General features: G+C 39.1%; 1 protein-coding gene across 2 annotated transcripts in view; it reads left to right on the plus strand.

Annotated features, from left to right (window-relative positions):
* The first annotated feature begins 720 nt into the window (after window positions 1–720).
* The window catches only part of LOC110064803 (V-type proton ATPase 116 kDa subunit a 1-like), a 31,343-nt gene continuing 8,925 nt past the window's right edge, over window positions 721–23,138 (plus strand). The window contains exons 1-12 of one of the 2 annotated variants that reach the window (XM_089285781.1): window positions 721–935; window positions 1,076–1,096; window positions 1,421–1,499; window positions 2,070–2,167; window positions 3,522–3,650; window positions 5,766–5,887; window positions 18,283–18,492; window positions 19,185–19,278; window positions 19,468–19,545; window positions 19,968–20,253; window positions 20,529–20,668; window positions 22,589–22,740. In XM_089285781.1, coding sequence (XP_089141907.1) covers window positions 840–935; window positions 1,076–1,096; window positions 1,421–1,499; window positions 2,070–2,167; window positions 3,522–3,650; window positions 5,766–5,887; window positions 18,283–18,492; window positions 19,185–19,278; window positions 19,468–19,545; window positions 19,968–20,253; window positions 20,529–20,668; window positions 22,589–22,740 — 1,505 coding nt within the window. In that variant the 5' untranslated portion in view covers window positions 721–839. The remainder of the gene's footprint in view (window positions 936–1,075; window positions 1,097–1,420; window positions 1,500–2,069; window positions 2,168–3,521; window positions 3,651–5,765; window positions 5,888–18,282; window positions 18,493–19,184; window positions 19,279–19,467; window positions 19,546–19,967; window positions 20,254–20,528; window positions 20,669–22,588; window positions 22,741–23,138) is intronic. The other variant, XM_089285782.1, reaches the window with a different exon arrangement.

Genomic DNA, 23,138 nt, shown 5'->3' on the forward strand with positions numbered 1-23,138 from the left:
TATAAATCGACCTGATCAAACAGCCGGGCTCGGCGTCTTAATATAGAGTGCAAGTAAGCAACATGTCCATGGAATATTTCAAACTTTGTCAAGAGCCTAAAGAAATTATAAGCACATGATTGAGATGTCAAATTCTGCGAAACGACATGCAGATTCCGACCTCTAAAAGAATTTGCTACAGCACGGCCAAACGGCTCCACTCTACTTAAAATTCCTCCTCATAACAGAGCATAAAGTTCCCTTTAGAATCACTTGTGAAATAATGAAAGGTCGAGAGACTGAAAATAAAAAGAGAACGTCAAATGCACAATTGCCATGAGCCGTAGGAGTCGTGTAGGGCGGTCAACCGCAGTTTACAAAGATCTGTCAAGTATTGATCTCAAAGTTGTCAACAATCAGCGATTTAACCAATCATATCATGATACCAGGAGCTGGTATCATAGAACAGCGGCATCAATATATAGAATGTCTACAGGCTCCTTCACTTAGTTCGGGCTCACCGGGAGCCTGTTCGCAGGCTAAGGTGGGAAGTAATCTTAAGACAATGACTCGTATCAAACGAATCCTAAACGTCAAAAACTGAAGATGCAAGCATTTAATTTGTCCGGTGTAGTCGATAAAAATTAAACACGTCGCCACAAGTACGTATTGTGCACCTTTGTTTTGTGGAACCAGGATACCTAAGCTTGATAGGAATCATGGGTTTCGCTCTGGTCATGTGTAAGGTCATGTGACCATTGGGAGGCGGTGATGTAAGGAGGAGAATTTTTTCGATCGTGTATTATCGTAATTTTTAGCTGTTTTTTCGCCCTAAAAACACACTTTACTTCTTTGCCAAAATGTCTTCCCTCTTCCGTTCGGAGGAAATGACATTGGCTCAACTCTTTCTTCAAGCTGAGGCAGCTTATTCATGTGTCAGCGAACTCGGAGAGTTGGTAAGAAATTATTGTGTGCTTTCTGCCATGTTTGTTTCAGTTGTGCATCACTTGAGAAAAATTGTCATCTAGTTGTGGTCAAAAACTAAACTGATTTGACATGAGACTGACATAGTTGGTTTATCCTTTTATATTTTTAGGGTCTCGTGCAATTTCGAGATGTAAGTATTTAGATTGTCGAGGTTTGATCTGTAAATCTACCTGTACAATACGGTCCTGGTGAAATGTACACCTAGCTGAAATGACCAATTTCTTGGTTCTTGAATTTCGTTAAGAATTTACCCCGTTTCCTGGTAATATTTGTACGGCTTTTGACGTTCGAAACAAACAGTGGAAGTGTTTTACCGTGGTTTTAATTTGTGGGAGGTAGGGTGGCAATGTTTGGGTCGTAAGCTTAACTCTTCTGAGGAGACCAATTATTTTTTTTTGTTCTTATTACTAAAGGAAACATTTGGTTTGATTCCATAAATAAATTTCCTCTCCAGTTAAACCCAGATGTAAATGCTTTTCAACGCAAATTTGTAAATGAAGTGAGGCGATGTGAGGAGATGGAGAGAAAACTTAGTAAGTAGAACATTCTGATTGATAAATTAAGAACTTCTGTTCAAAGTTAAACTTGTCAGCTAGAGGCTGAAGTGTAACTAGTAACTAAAAGGTCTGTAGTTTGGGAACTATTCATTCTGAGGTCATGCCTGTTCTCGTGTAGACTTGGACACAACATCTACATGCACATACTGATATCACATCGGATAGTCTTAACTAACACTTAAAGTACAGACTTTTCCATTTCATATCCACTCCCTTCTCTAAGAAAAAATATCCTAATGCTGAATACCCATGTCTCCCCTTTCCCCCATCATACCAACTTTCTTTCTCTCCCCCTCTCCCCCCCCCCCCCCTTCTCCCCAGAAATATGCAAAAGAGAAAACATGCCAACAGAAGTGGGAAGGAGGGTAAGTGACTATTAGATTTTTGTGACCAAATAATGAAGGTGAATCATCTTTGGCCCTCAATACATACAGGAACCTTAACACCATGTGCTTTCTTCCTTTATGTCAAGGTTAAGCTTAAGTCATACAAGATTCTACCATGCTTACTTGCACAGGATTCATTATATAATTTTTTTTCCAATAGGGTTTTTAAACAAGGAGATTGAAAGGGCTGATATCCATGTCACAGACACTGGAGAAAACCCAGAAGCTCCCCAGCCACGAGAAATGATTGATCTTGAGGTTGGTTAAGAAAAGTGAAAAACAAGAAAAGTAAAATAACATAGATTTCCTTTCTGCACTTTGTAAGGAAAGGAAGAGTAATTTTGTTAGCCAAAGAGACTGGGACCATTAGAAGTGAATGAGTGTCAAGTTGTTATATATAATTCCATAACCATATGAGGAAGTAGCAGATCCCATTAAAATAGTGCTCAATACACATATAGTGTAGAGCTGAGTATATGAGTAATAACGAAGAGGCAAGATTTGCTGTTACTCCGAGTTTCGTGCTTACGCACTCATCAGACAGTATTTAATGATAAGCATTCCTAAACAGTAATCAAAAAACACAACATGAAAATAACAAACGCCGACAACAACGCCAACGCAACCACCGGAGAGCAATGCAACTGCCGCAAAAAAGACCAATGCCCGCTAGACAACAAATGCCTGACTTCCAGTGTAATCTACAACGCACAAGTTACAACTAACAACACAACCAAGAACTACATTGGACTGACAGAAGGAACATTCAAACAGAGATTCTCGCAGCACAAATCCACATTTAAGCACAGAAAACACATCAACAGCACCGAGCTTTCTAAATACATCTGGCAACTACACGACAAAAAACAAGACTTCAACATCAAATGGTCAATTATTAGCCGTGCAAGACCCTACAACAACATTTCCAAACGATGCGACCTCTGCCTCACAGAAAAACTAATGATTATCAAACATAGCAACGACAATCTACTAAACAAAAGATCAGAACTTATTTCTAAATGCCGGCACGAGAACAAATTCTACTTGAAGAACGCTTGACACTTTCTTTATATTGTACTGCACCCACGCAGTTTATACTCGTCCCCGTAATTTCTGTCTTCACACCTATTGTTTTCCAGTATAACTATCACTTATTGTAATGCAACTAGTCCAGCAATTAGCCTATTGTTTAATACCGTGTATATATATCTAGTTGATAGGAATGCTTATCATTAAATACTGTCTGATGAGTGCGTAAGCACGAAACTCGGAGTAACAGCAAATCTTGCCTCTTCGTTATTACTCATATATAATTCCATATACGTTCATATCAAAATTGTTGTAAACCATGCTGGAAAAACACTTGCTTATTCCTCATGGACTGCAATGTATTTTAAGGGGTGAATATCACATGCTGTGCATCCACTGAAGCTTAAAAGAAGTAATTTTATGAGCAGGGAGTGTTATACCTGTTATTTCACCGAAAGAATAACATTTAAATATATATATATGTAATATCATATACTCCCAAATCCCGTGTTTTAATTTTATTGCACTAGTGTTTCAGCAGGGAGAATTTTTTACGCTGACAACTCTTGATTTTGTTTTCCAGGCCCAGTTTGAGCAGCTTGAAAATGAAATGAAAGACAGCAATGCAAATTATGAAGCACTCATGAAGAGCTTTTTGGAGCTGACAGAACTAAAACACATTTTACGTAAAACGCAGACCTTCTTTGAAGAGGTAGCTAGGCTTCATATCTGACTTTGGGTTAAGTTTGCTTCATGTATCTAATGCAGTGAAACTAAGGTGATATTCTATTGGGATCAACCGTATCAGATGCAACTGGTTTGGGTTGATATGGTTGACGTTTCTCAACGGAACACTTTTCCAACTGTTTTTGGTCGAAATGCGGTAACTCCAGGGAGTAGTCCTTATGTCAGCTACAATTATGCAACATCATCACGCAAATGCTTTTCTAACTGTTTCAACCTGGTGCAGGGCTGGTTGAAAAAGTTGATCAACCAAATCAACTGAAAACAGTTTTTCCCCAGTAGCACATGAAAAAACACAACAAACCCAACCAACCAGAAACAGTTAATCCGAATAGAACACGACCTAAGATTATCATTCTTGTTCTTGCCAACAAACATAGTCTTGTACAATCAAGAAACTGGATGCAATGGAGATTATGAATAGGGAAGAACAACAGTTCAAAATCACAGAGTTAAATCTGAAATCCAGAAAATTGAGATTTGGACAACACATGTGGTCAGAGTGCCTCTCTTGACTCTATTGAGTAAAGATGGTTTTAAAGCAGTGATCTTTTGACTACCCCCCGCCCCTCCCCCAAGGGAAATATATCTAATTTTAAAATTCATCAAATGTTTTTGCTTATGCGTGATTGGTTTAAAGGTGTACCTGACTGAATATTCCCCTGGCCAGCTAAAACAGGGGAAAATCCAATTGATATTCATATTTTATATATGTATCTTCAAAACTGCAGATGTTGTGAAAAATATGTGAAGGATAATAAACAGAGTACCACCTCCACTTGGTACAAAAATATGCTTGGGTAGTTGTTCTTGGACATTATCTGTTCTTCAAAGCTCACAGTTTGCATCTTGGAGCAAATTGTTTGCTGACAAATATTTGAGCATATTTTCCTGCCAACTGTAGGTTATTGTTTATATATAGACAAGTGTTGCATCTTGGGGGAGTTCTGATACTTTGGTGCTGATTTTGGGGTTGCTATTGTAGCATGTGTAGCAATTGGCTTACAAGCATGAGACATGTGAGGTGTTCCCAGTTACTGTTTTATACATTCTACGTGGATATGTATTTATGACTGACATATTTTTAAAGTTCTTTATTTCTTTCTGTACTCAGAAAGAGCAAGAGGCTCATCTTCCTGTTCCTATATTACTGCTATATATGAATATTACTAATTTTATTATCTTCTGCTAATTTCCTCTCTCTGCTATTTTCTCTTAAATCCTTTGGCAAAGTAACCCAAAATCTGCCAAGGTATTTGGTTTTCATTTGAACTCAGACAGGAGGTATTTCATGGCAATAAACCATGATTTCGTTGTGCTTGGAAGAATGTGGATTTGCCCATTGGTAAACTGAATGTACTTGCAAACTATCTTTTTGAATTGCATCACCGTTGTATGCAGGACTGGTTGTATGCAAACTTTTTCATCATATTTTTTATTTCTGTTTTTCTCTTGAAAACAGGTAATTAAAATTTATTTGGCATAACTTGGCAAACTTTTCCTGATCACGTATGGTACTTGGATTTCGATCATCCAAAAAATGAAATTAATGCCATGTGCTGATGTCCAAAAAAGGATGAAGAAAAAGGGAGGGTTAAAAATGTTCGGTGTGTAGCCAGGCATGTTAAAAATTGGTAAAAAGGAATTAAATGGTTGTCACTGGCTAAAAATATGGTTATCGGACGTTTCGGCCACTACTGTTGCCTTCTTCAGCAAAAGATGGAAAATGCAAATGTTAAACGGCGTCCTGCTAGAACATGTAAAAGATGTGTGATAAAACTAAATGAGCAATAGAGGTGAAGGGTAGAACTATATTTCCTCCAAAAAGATTTGATTACTGAATGTTTATCCCCTTGTTTGGAATTTTTATTCACAATACTCCAATTGTGCCTTGAGCATCTATCTGGATGGATCTTTCTTGTAACATACAGCTGTACGTGTGTACCATGGACTAATAACATATTAACAGAAATAAGCATGCAGTGTGTCATTTTTTGTTGCATATCATATTTGGTATTTGCACTGTTCTTAGCTGTATTTTTAGGGTAGCATTAGAACCATGTGTATTGGTGATTTTGATTAGGCCGAACTACATGTGCATAATCAACAACAGATACATGAACCACCTGGGAATGACGACATGCAAGCACTCTTAGGAGAGGAACCAAAAGGTGGTCCCAGTGCAGCAACTGCAACTCAACTGGGGTATGTTTACAAGTTTTACTTGTTGTGGAAAAGATGTTTCAATAGAGGGTTTGAACTTACTTGAAAAGGAGACCTGTGCAGTTCTCCAAATCCTCCTAGTTGACATACACCTCTTTAAAACCTCTATTTTGATTCATTCTTGTTAATTTGCACCTCTTTGTTTTTAGTGTTTGGGGCACTGTTTGTGTTGTTTACCTATTTCTTTGTTTGGCTAATTACAAAGAACCTTTTAAACGGTGCGGGTCATTCCTCCCCCTTCTCCCAAGCTAATAAATTGAAGGGGTGAGTGCAAAACCATGCTAAGTGACGATTTGGGTGAAAAAAAAAATTTTCGCGAAAGGGCTTGAATTTTTGCATGTGGTCTTCAATGTAATAGAAAAACGCGGCCCTGTATTTTTGTCGCTGGATTTTGCTTCGTTTTCGAGTTATAACGTATGCAAAAATACTTGGCTTTTCCCAGCCATGTCTTAAGGAGTTTATTTGTTGAACAGCAAACAGGCAGACTGTTTATAGTGTATGAAGTCAAAATCAAATCTCACAGCATATATAGAGCGGAAATCTGGGAACAGATTGTTTACATCGGCTATTGTGACGTGAGCACAACACGTGAATCGATCGAGCGGCAAACGAAATACCATCGAACTAAAAAGAGATGTGCCGCATTAGAGCTCTGTCAACTAATATCTTAAGCATTGTGTTAAAGTACCTTGTGTGCCTGCCTGGTGGTTGAGAGGCATCATAAAGCCTCGATAAACCCGTAAGTCATCAGCACGTTTTAAAGAATCAAAATGTGTTCTGAAACTTCGAAGGTAGCTGATATACCGTAATCGTGTTATCGGCGTTCGAAGTCAGATCGAGCCAGGCAGCAAAGTCCAAGAGCAGTTCTTGCCCAAGAAAAATACCCTCTCGTGAGTTGTGGCCCATTTGCCAAGCGTTGCTAGTGTCAAAGTTTGGAAAGCGAGAACTGGTTTTTGACTTATAAAATTTGTCTTGTATCGACCGCCATGTTTTCCCGCGCACGAGGTGTAAAGACCCTTCCCGGCATGCATTGCGATCACGTTCTGCTCGCGTTTCTCGAACTGGTAACTAGACTGTTTCGGCTTTTTTCATTTAAAGATAATAATGGCCAACAAGTAGCGATCGATTGTAACATAGATCTGTGATCCAGGTTGCTTTGATTTTATTTCATATCGGCATGATTTGTAGTGTTTTGAACTTCTGGGATCAGCGGACATGCAGATGTATGGAGACCCGTACGTTGCGCAGAAGGGTTAATTTGTTAAACTGTTAGGCGGTGCGTGACATAAAGCTACGATCGCGTTTGTCGAAAAATATGTATTATCTCGTGATTTTTAGCCATTTAAGACGTTGCTGTATTTGGAAAAGTGCTTATTTGATGTTTATTTGTTCAGTGCAGATAGTCATTGTCCCAGATAACCAAAGTAAGTTCCAGATGTTAACACTATTTTCCGGCCGCCATATTTTACCTATTTAAACCTGAAATCAACATTTTTGAGCTTATACGTTGCGTGAAATTAACATTTTGCTGTTTTCTAAGTGAAATCAACATCCTTGCCGTCACGCGTTAACGTGAAATCAGCATTTTGACCTATTTAGAGCTGAAATCAACATTTTTGAGCTTATACGCTGCGTGAAATCAACATTTTGCTGTTTTCTAAGTGAAATCAACATCCTTGCCGTCAAGCGCTACCGTGAAATCAGCATTTTGACCTATTTAGAGCTGAAATCAACATTTTTGAGCTTATACGTTGCGTGAAATCAACATTTTGCTGTTTTCTAAGTGAAATCAACAACCTTTCCGTCACGGGTTAACATGAAATCAACATTTAAACCTTTTTTGACCTGAAATCGACATTTTTGAGCTTTTACGTTGCGTGAAATTGACATTTTGCTGCTCTCTAAGTGAAATCAACATCCTTGCCGTCAAGCGCTACCGTGAAATCAGCATTTTGACCTATTTAGAGCTGAAATCAACATTTTTGAACTTATACGCTGCGTGAAATTAACATTTTGCTGTTTTCTAAGTGAAATCAACATCCTTGCCGTCACGCGTTAACGTGAAATCAGCATTTTGACCTATTTAGAGCTGAAATCAACATTTTTGAGCTTATACGTTGCGTGAAATCAACATTTTGCTGTTTTCTAAGTGAAATCAACAACCTTTCCGTCACGGGTTAACATGAAATCAACATTTAAACCTTTTTTGACCTGAAATCGACATTTTTGAGCTTTTACGTTGCGTGAAATTGACATTTTGCTGCTCTCTAAGTGAAATCAACATCCTTGCCGTCAAGCGCTACCGTGAAATCAGCATTTTGACCTATTTAGAGCTGAAATCAACATTTTTGAGCTTATACGCTGCGTGAAATTAACATTTTGCTGTTTTCTAAGTGAAATCAACATCCTTGCCGTCACGCGTTAACGTGAAATCAGCATTTTGACCTATTTAGAGCTGAAATCAACATTTTTGAGCTTATACGTTGCGTGAAATCAACATTTTGCTGTTTTCTAAGTGAAATCAACAACCTTGCCGTCAAGCGCTACCGTGAAATCAGCATTTTGACCTATTTAGAGCTGAAATCAACATTTTTGAGCTTATACGTTGCGTGAAATCAACATTTTGCTGTTTTCTAAGTGAAATCAACAACCTTTCCGTCACGGGTTAACATGAAATCAACATTTAAACCTTTTTTGACCTGAAATCGACATTTTTGAGCTTTTACGTTGCGTGAAATTGACATTTTGCTGCTCTCTAAGTGAAATCAACATCCTTGCCGTCAAGCGCTACCGTGAAATCAGCATTTTGACCTATTTAGAGCTGAAATCAACATTTTTGAGCTTATACGCTGCGTGAAATTAACATTTTGCTGTTTTCTAAGTGAAATCAACATCCTTGCCGTCACGCGTTAACGTGAAATCAGCATTTTGACCTATTTAGAGCTGAAATCGACATTTTTGAGCTTTTACGTTGCGTGAAATTGACATTTTGCTGCTCTCTAAGAGAAATCAACATCCTTGCCGTCGCGCGTTAACATGAGTCAACGTTTTAACCACTTTTGACCTGAAATCAATAAATTTGAGCTTATATAAGTTGCGTGAAATTGACATTTTGCTGGTTTCTAAGTAAAATCAAAGTCCTTGCGGTCGCGGCGGGCCGATCCTTTGTTATAATAAACCGAGGCGAGACTTCGACTTATAACAAAGGCTTGGCTTGGCTTGGCTATTATAACAAAGGGTCGGCTCTGTTTATCATAACAAAGGTCCGGCTTCGTTTATTTGAAGACCTCGGCGGGAAAAGGGCGCTAGGTATTTTAATCAAGAGTGAACTTTGTCGAAAACGCTCCAAATTTCCCATACAGTTTTGTGTAGGTATGTTTAACAATGTCCCGTAGTTTTTCCGCTAAGCTTCGCTTCGTTTTCGAGATATTGCGTATGCAGAAAAACCACTCGGTTTTCCTAGCGGCGTCTTTATAAACGAAGCAAAAACCAGCGACAAAAATACAGGACCACGTTTTTCTATTACATTGAAGACCGCATGCAAAAATTCAAGCCCTTTCGTGAAAATTTTTTTTTTCACCCAAATCGTCACTTAGCATGGTTTTGCACTCACCCCTTCAATGCTCCCTCATCATAGGCCTGCAATGCGTGCAGAGAGCTTTTATGCTCCCTCATCATAGGCCTGCAATGCGTGCAGAGAGCTTTATAATGCTCCCTCATCATAGGCCTGCAATGCGTGCAGAGAGCTTTTATGCTCCCTCATCATAGGCCTGCAATGCGTGCAGAGAGCTTTATTGAAGGGGTGAGTGCAAAACCATGCTAAGTGACGATTTGGGTGAAAAAAAAAATTTTCGCGAAAGGGCTTGAATTTTTGCATGTGGTCTTCAATGTAATAGAAAAACGCGGCCCTGTATTTTTGTCGCTGGATTTTGCTTCGTTTTCGAGTTATAACGTATGCAAAAATACTTGGCTTTTCCCAGCCATGTCTTAAGGAGTTTATTTGTTGAACAGCAAACAGGCAGACTGTTTATAGTGTATGAAGTCAAAATCAAATCTCACAGCATATATAGAGCGGAAATCTGGGAACAGATTGTTTACATCGGCTATTGTGACGTGAGCACAACACGTGAATCGATCGAGCGGCAAACGAAATACCATCGAACTAAAAAGAGATGTGCCGCATTAGAGCTCTGTCAACTAATATCTTAAGCATTGTGTTAAAGTACCTTGTGTGCCTGCCTGGTGGTTGAGAGGCATCATAAAGCCTCGATAAACCCGTAAGTCATCAGCACGTTTTAAAGAATCAAAATGTGTTCTGAAACTTCGAAGGTAGCTGATATACCGTAATCGTGTTATCGGCGTTCGAAGTCAGATCGAGCCAGGCAGCAAAGTCCAAGAGCAGTTCTTGCCCAAGAAAAATACCCTCTCGTGAGTTGTGGCCCATTTGCCAAGCGTTGCTAGTGTCAAAGTTTGGAAAGCGAGAACTGGTTTTTGACTTATAAAATTTGTCTTGTATCGACCGCCATGTTTTCCCGCGCACGAGGTGTAAAGACCCTTCCCGGCATGCATTGCGATCACGTTCTGCTCGCGTTTCTCGAACTGGTAACTAGACTGTTTCGGCTTTTTTCATTTAAAGATAATAATGGCCAACAAGTAGCGATCGATTGTAACATAGATCTGTGATCCAGGTTGCTTTGATTTTATTTCATATCGGCATGATTTGTAGTGTTTTGAACTTCTGGGATCAGCGGACATGCAGATGTATGGAGACCCGTACGTTGCGCAGAAGGGTTAATTTGTTAAACTGTTAGGCGGTGCGTGACATAAAGCTACGATCGCGTTTGTCGAAAAATATGTATTATCTCGTGATTTTTAGCCATTTAAGACGTTGCTGTATTTGGAAAAGTGCTTATTTGATGTTTATTTGTTCAGTGCAGATAGTCATTGTCCCAGATAACCAAAGTAAGTTCCAGATGTTAACACTATTTTCCGGCCGCCATATTTTACCTATTTAAACCTGAAATCAACATTTTTGAGCTTATACGTTGCGTGAAATTAACATTTTGCTGTTTTCTAAGTGAAATCAACATCCTTGCCGTCACGCGTTAACGTGAAATCAGCATTTTGACCTATTTAGAGCTGAAATCGACATTTTTGAGCTTATACGCTGCGTGAAATCAACATTTTGCTGTTTTCTAAGTGAAATCAACATCCTTGCCGTCAAGCGCTACCGTGAAATCAGCATTTTGACCTATTTAGAGCTGAAATCAACATTTTTGAGCTTATACGTTGCGTGAAATCAACATTTTGCTGTTTTCTAAGTGAAATCAACAACCTTTCCGTCACGGGTTAACATGAAATCAACATTTAAACCTTTTTTGACCTGAAATCGACATTTTTGAGCTTTTACGTTGCGTGAAATTGACATTTTGCTGCTCTCTAAGTGAAATCAACATCCTTGCCGTCAAGCGCTACCGTGAAATCAGCATTTTGACCTATTTAGAGCTGAAATCAACATTTTTGAGCTTATACGCTGCGTGAAATTAACATTTTGCTGTTTTCTAAGTGAAATCAACATCCTTGCCGTCACGCGTTAACGTGAAATCAGCATTTTGACCTATTTAGAGCTGAAATCAACATTTTTGAGCTTATACGTTGCGTGAAATCAACATTTTGCTGTTTTCTAAGTGAAATCAACAACCTTTCCGTCACGGGTTAACATGAAATCAACATTTAAACCTTTTTTGACCTGAAATCGACATTTTTGAGCTTTTACGTTGCGTGAAATTGACATTTTGCTGCTCTCTAAGTGAAATCAACATCCTTGCCGTCAAGCGCTACCGTGAAATCAGCATTTTGACCTATTTAGAGCTGAAATCAACATTTTTGAGCTTATACGCTGCGTGAAATTAACATTTTGCTGTTTTCTAAGTGAAATCAACATCCTTGCCGTCACGCGTTAACGTGAAATCAGCATTTTGACCTATTTAGAGCTGAAATCAACATTTTTGAGCTTATACGTTGCGTGAAATCAACATTTTGCTGTTTTCTAAGTGAAATCAACAACCTTTCCGTCACGGGTTAACATGAAATCAACATTTAAACCTTTTCTGACCTGAAATCGACATTTTTGAGCTTTTACGTTGCGTGAAATTGACATTTTGCTGCTCTCTAAGTGAAATCAACATCCTTGCCGTCAAGCGCTACCGTGAAATCAGCATTTTGACCTATTTAGAGCTGAAATCAACATTTTTGAACTTATACGCTGCGTGAAATTAACATTTTGCTGTTTTCTAAGTGAAATCAACATCCTTGCCGTCACGCGTTAACGTGAAATCAGCATTTTGACCTATTTAGAGCTGAAATCAACATTTTTGAGCTTATACGTTGCGTGAAATCAACATTTTGCTGTTTTCTAAGTGAAATCAACAACCTTTCCGTCACGGGTTAACATGAAATCAACATTTAAACCTTTTTTGACCTGAAATCGACATTTTTGAGCTTTTACGTTGCGTGAAATTGACATTTTGCTGCTCTCTAAGTGAAATCAACATCCTTGCCGTCAAGCGCTACCGTGAAATCAGCATTTTGACCTATTTAGAGCTGAAATCAACATTTTTGAGCTTATACGCTGCGTGAAATTAACATTTTGCTGTTTTCTAAGTGAAATCAACATCCTTGCCGTCACGCGTTAACGTGAAATCAGCATTTTGACCTATTTAGAGCTGAAATCGACATTTTTGAGCTTTTACGTTGCGTGAAATTGACATTTTGCTGCTCTCTAAGAGAAATCAACATCCTTGCCGTCGCGCGTTAACATGAGTCAACGTTTTAACCACTTTTGACCTGAAATCAATAAATTTGAGCTTATATAAGTTGCGTGAAATTGACATTTTGCTGGTTTCTAAGTAAAATCAAAGTCCTTGCGGTCGCGGCGGGCCGATCCTTTGTTATAATAAACCGAGGCGAGACTTCGACTTATAACAAAGGCTTGGCTTGGCTTGGCTATTATAACAAAGGGTCGGCTCTGTTTATCATAACAAAGGTCCGGCTTCGTTTATTTGAAGACCTCGGCGGGAAAAGGGCGCTAGGTATTTTAATCAAGAGTGAACTTTGTCGAAAACGCTCCAAATTTCCCATACAGTTTTGTGTAGGTATGTTTAACAATGTCCCGTAGTTTTTCCGCTAAGCTTCGCTTCGTTTTCGAGATATTGCGTATGCAGAAAAACCACTAGGTTTTCCTAGCGGCGTCTTTATAAACGAAGCAAAAACCAGCGACAAAAATACAGGACCACGTTTTTCTATTACATTGAAGACCGCATGCAAAAATTCAAGCCCTTTCGTGAAAATTTTTTTTTTCACCCAAATCGTCACTTAGCATGGTTTTGCACTCACCCCTTCAATGCTCCCTCATCATAGGCCTGCAATGCGTGCAGAGAGCTTTTATGCTCCCTCATCATAGGCCTGCAATGCGTGCAGAGAGCTTTATAATGCTCCCTCATCATAGGCCTGCAATGCGTGCAGAGAGCTTTTATGCTCCCTCATCATAGGCCTGCAATGCGTGCAGAGAGCTTTATTGAAGGGGTGAGTGCAAAACCATGCTAAGTGACGATTTGGGTGAAAAAAAAAATTTTCGCGAAAGGGCTTGAATTTTTGCATGTGGTCTTCAATGTAATAGAAAAACGCGGCCCTGTATTTTTGTCGCTGGATTTTGCTTCGTTTTCGAGTTATAACGTATGCAAAAATACTTGGCTTTTCCCAGCCATGTCTTAAGGAGTTTATTTGTTGAACAGCAAACAGGCAGACTGTTTATAGTGTATGAAGTCAAAATCAAATCTCACAGCATATATAGAGCGGAAATCTGGGAACAGATTGTTTACATCGGCTATTGTGACGTGAGCACAACACGTGAATCGATCGAGCGGCAAACGAAATACCATCGAACTAAAAAGAGATGTGCCGCATTAGAGCTCTGTCAACTAATATCTTAAGCATTGTGTTAAAGTACCTTGTGTGCCTGCCTGGTGGTTGAGAGGCATCATAAAGCCTCGATAAACCCGTAAGTCATCAGCACGTTTTAAAGAATCAAAATGTGTTCTGAAACTTCGAAGGTAGCTGATATACCGTAATCGTGTTATCGGCGTTCGAAGTCAGATCGAGCCAGGCAGCAAAGTCCAAGAGCAGTTCTTGCCCAAGAAAAATACCCTCTCGTGAGTTGTGGCCCATTTGCCAAGCGTTGCTAGTGTCAAAGTTTGGAAAGCGAGAACTGGTTTTTGACTTATAAAATTTGTCTTGTATCGACCGCCATGTTTTCCCGCGCACGAGGTGTAAAGACCCTTCCCGGCATGCATTGCGATCACGTTCTGCTCGCGTTTCTCGAACTGGTAACTAGACTGTTTCGGCTTTTTTCATTTAAAGATAATAATGGCCAACAAGTAGCGATCGATTGTAACATAGATCTGTGATCCAGGTTGCTTTGATTTTATTTCATATCGGCATGATTTGTAGTGTTTTGAACTTCTGGGATCAGCGGACATGCAGATGTATGGAGACCCGTACGTTGCGCAGAAGGGTTAATTTGTTAAACTGTTAGGCGGTGCGTGACATAAAGCTACGATCGCGTTTGTCGAAAAATATGTATTATCTCGTGATTTTTAGCCATTTAAGACGTTGCTGTATTTGGAAAAGTGCTTATTTGATGTTTATTTGTTCAGTGCAGATAGTCATTGTCCCAGATAACCAAAGTAAGTTCCAGATGTTAACACTATTTTCCGGCCGCCATATTTTACCTATTTAAACCTGAAATCAACATTTTTGAGCTTATACGTTGCGTGAAATTAACATTTTGCTGTTTTCTAAGTGAAATCAACATCCTTGCCGTCACGCGTTAACGTGAAATCAGCATTTTGACCTATTTAGAGCTGAAATCGACATTTTTGAGCTTATACGCTGCGTGAAATCAACATTTTGCTGTTTTCTAAGTGAAATCAACATCCTTGCCGTCAAGCGCTACCGTGAAATCAGCATTTTGACCTATTTAGAGCTGAAATCAACATTTTTGAGCTTATACGTTGCGTGAAATCAACATTTTGCTGTTTTCTAAGTGAAATCAACAACCTTTCCGTCACGGGTTAACATGAAATCAACATTTAAACCTTTTTTGACCTGAAATCGACATTTTTGAGCTTTTACGTTGCGTGAAATTGACATTTTGCTGCTCTCTAAGTGAAATCAACATCCTTGCCGTCAAGCGCTACCGTGAAATCAGCATTTTGACCTATTTAGAGCTGAAATCAACATTTTTGAACTTATACGCTGCGTGAAATTAACATTTTGCTGTTTTCTAAGTGAAATCAACATCCTTGCCGTCACGCGTTAACGTGAAATCAGCATTTTGACCTATTTAGAGCTGAAATCAACATTTTTGAGCTTATACGTTGCGTGAAATCAACATTTTGCTGTTTTCTAAGTGAAATCAACAACCTTTCCGTCACGGGTTAACATGAAATCAACATTTAAACCTTTTTTGACCTGAAATCGACATTTTTGAGCTTTTACGTTGCGTGAAATTGACATTTTGCTGCTCTCTAAGTGAAATCAACATCCTTGCCGTCAAGCGCTACCATGAAATCAGCATTTTGACCTATTTAGAGCTGAAATCAACATTTTTGAACTTATACGCTGCGTGAAATTAACATTTTGCTGTTTTCTAAGTGAAATCAACATCCTTGCCGTCACGCGTTAACGTGAAATCAGCATTTTGACCTATTTAGAGCTGAAATCAACATTTTTGAGCTTATACGTTGCGTGAAATCAACATTTTGCTGTTTTCTAAGTGAAATCAACAACCTTTCCGTCACGGGTTAACATGAAATCAACATTTAAACCTTTTCTGACCTGAAATCGACATTTTTGAGCTTTTACGTTGCGTGAAATTGACATTTTGCTGCTCTCTAAGTGAAATCAACATCCTTGCCGTCAAGCGCTACCGTGAAATCAGCATTTTGACCTATTTAGAGCTGAAATCAACATTTTTGAGCTTATACGCTGCGTGAAATTAACATTTTGCTGTTTTCTAAGTGAAATCAACATCCTTGCCGTCACGCATTAACGTGAAATCAGCATTTTGACCTATTTAGAGCTGAAATCAACATTTTTGAGCTTATACGTTGCGTGAAATCAACATTTTGCTGTTTTCTAAGTGAAATCAACAACCTTTCCGTCACGGGTTAACATGAAATCAACATTTAAACCTTTTTTGACCTGAAATCGACATTTTTGAGCTTTTACGTTGCGTGAAATTGACATTTTGCTGCTCTCTAAGTGAAATCAACATCCTTGCCGTCAAGCGCTACCGTGAAATCAGCATTTTGACCTATTTAGAGCTGAAATCAACATTTTTGAGCTTATACGCTGCGTGAAATCAACATTTTGCTGTTTTCTAAGTGAAATCAACAACCTTTCCGTCACGGGTTAACATGAAATCAACATTTAAACCTTTTTTGACCTGAAATCGACATTTTTGAGCTTTTACGTTGCGTGAAATTGACATTTTGCTGCTCTCTAAGTGAAATCAACATCCTTGCCGTCAAGCGCTACCGTGAAATCAGCATTTTGACCTATTTAGAGCTGAAATCAACATTTTTGAGCTTATACGCTGCGTGAAATTAACATTTTGCTGTTTTCTAAGTGAAATCAACATCCTTGCCGTCACGCGTTAACGTGAAATCAGCATTTTGACCTATTTAGAGCTGAAATCGACATTTTTGAGCTTTTACGTTGCGTGAAATTGACATTTTGCTGCTCTCTAAGAGAAATCAACATCCTTGCCGTCGCGCGTTAACATGAGTCAACGTTTTAACCACTTTTGACCTGAAATCAATAAATTTGAGCTTATATAAGTTGCGTGAAATTGACATTTTGCTGGTTTCTAAGTAAAATCAAAGTCCTTGCGGTCGCGGCGGGCCGATCCTTTGTTATAATAAACCGAGGCGAGACTTCGACTTATAACAAAGGCTTGGCTTGGCTTGGCTATTATAACAAAGGGTCGGCTCTGTTTATCATAACAAAGGTCCGGCTTCGTTTATTTGAAGACCTCGGCGGGAAAAGGGCGCTAGGTATTTTAATCAAGAGTGAACTTTGTCGAAAACGCTCCAAATTTCCCATACAGTTTTGTGTAGGTATGTTTAACAATGTCCCGTAGTTTTTCCGCTAAGCTTCGCTTCGTTTTCGAGATATTGCGTATGCAGAAAAACCACTCGGTTTTCCTAGCGGCGTCTTTATAAACGAAGCAAAAACCAGCGACAAAAATACAGGACCACGTTTTTCTATTACATTGAAGACCGCATGCAAAAATTCAAGCCCTTTCGTGAAAATTTTTTTTTTCACCCAAATCGTCACTTAGCATGGTTTTGCACTCACCCCTTCAATTAGAGTAACCCAACACCCAGCAAATGTCAAAATTTTTATGTCATTAACTGAATGGTCAGAGCTTAAGGTGGCTCCCTATAGTTTTATGATTGCGCGAGCACTGGGGAAGTAATCTGCGCGCATCCAAAGGAAAACATCAGTGTTTTTTGATATTTTATTACGTCAACATGAGCACAAAAAGCAAAACTGACACTGACTTTTCTCATGTTTCCTTTGGTGAAATTCCATAAAATATGGTAGATTGGTAGCAAATATTTTACTTTAGTCGTAGCTCGTTTTTCAGGGAAATCTATAAGACCAGAATTTTTGCAGCAGTTAAAGACAAAAATTTGAAAATATCGAAAAAAATGCCTTTACAAACCCTACTTTTTTTGTGTTTAAAATTTGTATCCTGCTGGAAGCGATGTGATGTAAAAATTTTGGAAGATTTCACCGAAGGAAATTCATGAAAATCACAAATAAAGCCATAAAAACAGTAAAAAACACTTTTGTTTGGGCATTTATAATTTAAGAATAAATCCCAAAATTTTAACAGAGATGATACCAAAACACTATGTAATCATTGCTTATTACATGTAATAAGTTTGAGACGACTAGGTGTGAAAGCGAATGCAAAAACAGCATTCAAAACATAACACTTGCATGCGCAACGCCATAAATGATTACCCTATGGAGCCACCTTAATGAGAAGTTGGACATGAAAATAGTCAACCAAATAGATTTAATATGACAAAATTCTAACTAGTGTACAATGTAGATGCATGCACCTCGGGGATATGTCTTGCTGATTATTAGAGAGAGCAATATTAATTTGACACCATGTGCCACATGCTACATGTTGACTGCAAATGGCATGGTCAATTTCCAGGAAAAGAGGACAATTTCCTTTGCAAATGTTGTGACATTTATTCTTAATTGTTTTCTTATTTACGTTTTTAACCACTCAGATTTGTGACAGGGGTGATTGCTCGTGAAAGAGTGCCCTCATTTGAGCGTCTTCTGTGGCGTGCCTGCCGTGGTAATGTGTTCTTTAAGCAGGCAGAGATTGAGACTCCACTTGAAGACCCAAGCACTGGTGACCAAGTCAATAAGTGCGTCTTCATTATCTTCTTCCAAGGAGATCAGCTCAAAAGCAGAGTGAAGAAGATTTGTGAGGGGTGAGGAAGTTTTGTATTTCACTAGAAAGATTTTTTTGTCTGCTCTCGCCTGGGGGATTACGCTCTATTTTGAGTGCGTGTTTATGTCAGCATGAACACCCATTTGGTTAGATCACTGTAAAATAATCTTAGGTGAGCGAAGCCTTCTCCCACAATCCTGTCCAAAGTTAAATTGTGGGACTTGGTGTCATGTATTATATCCAAGCTTTACTAATATGTCTCCCAACTGGGCTTTAACCCAGAATTTTAAAAGTGCCTGTCCAAAGTGTGCTATAGGGCCTGCTCAAATGAGCAATGTACAAGGCAACGTATTAAAAATAAAACAATTTTCTTTGGAATGTTGCCGTCCACAGAATGCCTGGACACCCATCTGGCTAAAAGCCTGCTCCCAACTTGTGTTTGTTAAATTTGCAGTTGCTGTTTGCAGTGTTTTTAGTTGAACTCATCACCAATAGCACCTGTGAAGGGTGTCACTTGAAAACTGTGTTACAGTAATACAATAGTTAATGCTCTACAATTGGCCAGTCAGAGTGTGTGTTATTTTGGCCACAAATACAAGCCATGTAATAAAGAGCTGTAATACGATGTATTCAAGGCCTGCTGGACATCTGCAGCTAGTTGCACCTATGCAATGACATGCAGTCGTTGATGAAAAAGTTATCAAAAACCTTGGCTTGTGTTTCTCTTTTCAGATTCCGAGCTACACTCTACCCCTGTCCAGACACTGCTGCAGAAAGGCGGGAAATGGCCATTGGAGTAAATACAAGGATTGAAGATCTTCAAACAGTGAGCACCTTGTTCTATTTGTACAGAAGAAAATTGTTACAACTACAGAGTTCTTGTGTATGCCAGTCCTACTAGTAGATTATATTTCAGTGATGATCAGTGTTCTCCTGATCTTCAACTGAAATGAACTGATTTGATGTTCAGCTGTATCATGTATATTTAACATCGTGTCCTGTAACATTTTCTTAGGTGTTGAATGAAACACGTGATCATCGTCATCGCCTGTTGGTGACTGTAGCCAAGAACATTAACCAGTGGTTCATCAAGGTATATCTACACAACATTGTGACAATTATATTGGCAATCGGTATTTAAAACAATACAGAGTTGTTCAAGAATCAAAAGAAAGCGGTGGAAAATGTTCTAACAAATAGCTTCTTTAAGCAGAAATCCTCATTTGAAGAAGACACCATCATTACCTAAATTAGATCCCTTTCCTAAGGAATTGATTAGCCTTCTAGATGGTATTTCTCTTATACTACTAAGGAGATTCCTCATGGAAACCCAAGTGGACACATTCCTCATCCTTTGTGCACTCCTCTAATCTGTAGGGCACTCCTCCCTTAAATCCACTCTACCTTGTGGTGGATTCTTCTTCTAAGTTTATGCCCCGTCCACACACAAACACTGCATTTTTATCATGTAATCTGAAAGATGAAACTTATTCCAATCTCCGATTTTCATTTTAGGTCAAGAAGATCAAGGCCATTTATCACACCATGAACATGTTCAACCTGGATGTGACTCAGAAATGTCTTATTGCTGAGTGTTGGTGTCCAGTTAGTGACTTGGATAGGATTCAGCAGGCACTGCGGCGTGGCACGGAGCGCAGTGGAGCTGCTATACCATCCATTCTGAATCGCATGGCTACTCGTCAGGAGCCACCAACTTTTAACAGGACAAACAAGTTTACTCAGGGGTTTCAAGCCATTGTAGATGCCTATGGAGTGTCTAACTATCAAGAGGTTAATCCAGGTAAGAATTTGTCTGTTGTTCTGAAAGTGGCCAAGTATCGTCAAAAATTAATGTGTATGGTTGACATGCCTCAATAGAAGCTTGAACTTAGGCTGTGGTACTTACCAGCATGAGGGCATCTCTCAGAACTTCTGAACACATTTCCCTAGAAGACTTTAGGACAGTACTGTTTGGTGCAGTGGCAATACTATTTTGATGTGGTTTTTGTTAAATGGCTGGCCCAACCAGATGTTTTTACAGGAAACCCTAGTTAGATTTGTCTCTTTCTGTTCCAGCTCTGTTTACCATCATCACATTTCCGTTCCTCTTTGCGGTAATGTTTGGAGACTGCGGCCATGGCTTGATCATGTTCCTATTTGCTTTGTGGCTGGTGCTGAATGAAAAGAAACTGCAAAACTACAAAGAGGGTGGAGAGGTAAAAATCAATTTAGTGAAGATAGTGTTGTCAAAGTTGATGTTGTTTGGAGGTTGAAAGTTCCAGTTTGTGCTTGAAAATATGAGTGCTTTCCCTTTGACCAAAAATTCTTGTTTGCATTTCTGGAAATTTCCAGTTGCAAGTGGAACAGTAGAGGTTTACTTAAATTTTCCAAAAATTTCTGATCAGGAATTTCCATTCCATATGATGCTCCTCCTAGAATTTCTGGGAGTTTTGGTTGAGTAAAATCCAATTTTGGATTTTCCAGACACTTTCCAAGGAATTTCCATACCATTTGCCTCTGTTTCAAATGTTCCAGATGTTTTGGTTGAATGGAAAGCCCCTATTTTGCAGCCTTGTCTAAATGTGCTAGCTGTGGGCAATTTTGTTTCCTTTGTTAAGTCATTAAGCACCTTCATTATAGAGTGGAGATCACTCATTTAATATCTTGACTACATGTAGGTACATTACCGATCAAAAGAAACCTAACAGGGAACGCTTGACTAAACGCGTTCTGTTTCCGTTCCACACGCGTTCCCGTTCCCGTTCTGTATCCGTTCTGTATCCGTTCCATTCCCATTCTGTATCTGTTCTTTATCCGTTCTGTGCTGTTCTGTTCCCGTTCTGTTAGCGTTCCATCGGTAAGCGTTCTGGGAACTCGTTCAGAAGAACGAGGTTTCCGAGAACTCATTTACAAGATTTGCATTTCATGAAATGGGTTAAAACTGTCGCCTTTAAGCGAGAATTAATACGAACAGTGAACGGAAATTTTCGGGGTGGAGATATGAGTCCAATTACTCGAAAAATACAGGAAGATGGTATCGTAGCTTCAAGGTCAGTTTATAGTAAGTCTGTTTCCAAAACAATACAAAGCGACCGGTAATCTGTGTGATTGCCCGAGGAAAGGAAGAAGTAAACCAGCGTGCCAACTACTTTTAACGCCATCGATGAAAAAATGCAAACAAAAGACGAACTTTCGGCCCTTGTATTTACACGAATACTATTAGTGAGATTTAACATTGAAGTATCGCCGAAAACTGTTTGGCGAGTGTGGCAGAATCTTGGCTGAAGGACGCGTGCGGCGCAAAGTACTGACAAAAAGCCGAAGCGAACATTTTGTGATACTTTTTACTGATGTTATTTTCACAGGCGAATGCTCAGTTAATTAAGATTGAACATTAACCTCACTGATCCTTCCGCAAAGTTGGTGAACAACGCCATAAATAAAGATCATCCAAAATATCGATGTTGTTGTTTTGTTTCTCTTCTTGAGGAAACCTTTCAATCCCAGTCTAACTCAACTCATCCATCCATTTCCTTATTTGGACATAACTTGAGCTTGTTGACAATAACAAGATGGTTGCAATGAACACGAAATGGACCAGAAGATGCAGGGGAAATGCTTGCTTAGTGCTTGCAAAAAGAAATAAAAAAAGACATAAGATGATCCACTCTGTCATTTTCTCAAGATCGCTGGGCTGAACAAAAATTGGACGAACGTTTATTTAAAGTTACATCGTGTCCAAATCCTTGGTAAGCACTCTCATGGTGTAACTTGATTGCTAGCATGTGTTCTGAAGAATGCGTTCTCTTATACATGTAGTTTGCGTTGTGGTGAACGCTTTTTTACATTTTTGTGATTCATGAACGTTCCGTATCCGTTCCATTTCCGTTCGGTGTCCGTTCTGTATCCGTTCTGTACCCATTCTCTACCCGTTCCGTTCCCGTTCTGTTCGTGTTCTCGTACCCGTTCTGTATCCGTTCCGTTCCCGTTCGCAAACGCGTTCCCTGTTAGGTTTCTTCTGATCGGTACTGTAGAAATATATGTACGTCTCTGACCTTTCAGTTTAATACCTTCTACTCCTCTGACTTCTGTTATCTTGTCTACAGCCTACAAAACAATTTAATTTTCTCTTTCAGATGTTTGAGACCATCTTTGATGGTCGCTATATTGTCTTGTTGATGGGACTATTCGCTGTCTATACTGGCCTTATATACAATGACTGCTTTTCCAAGTCGTTCAATATCTTTGGCACTGCATGGGATCTTAGTGTAGATTGGGATGGCATCAGGTATGTAAAGAATGTCTGATAGTTAACTGTTTATAGCAGATCTATATGGGGCTGTCACAAAGTTTTGAAGTAGCTGGCTTCTTGTTGATTGTTGGTGTTACTGCTGGGCTTTTGAATAATCCAGCTGGGTTTCCTGTGCAACAGTATTTGGTCTTGAGCGGAGACCATGAGGGTCACTGAGTTCAAACCTCAGTTCAATCGTTTTTTTTGTTTGTTTGTTTTAATTTTTCTCAATTTGTATCCAGTGGCAGTTTTAGTCGCATTTTTACCAAGGTCTACCTTTGTGATGTTTTATGGAACTGTGAGTTTTCTCACTGCGGGACAAGTGGAATAAAAAAGGAAATTTACTGTAGCTTTTTATGGTGCGTCTCCATAAATTTATGGTAGTTTCCAAAAAG

Source organism: Orbicella faveolata, unplaced genomic scaffold, assembly GCF_042242905.1.
Source record: "Orbicella faveolata isolate gen_17 unplaced genomic scaffold, um_ofav_v1 contig_13, whole genome shotgun sequence".
NCBI classification, from domain to species: domain Eukaryota; kingdom Metazoa; phylum Cnidaria; class Anthozoa; order Scleractinia; family Merulinidae; genus Orbicella; species Orbicella faveolata.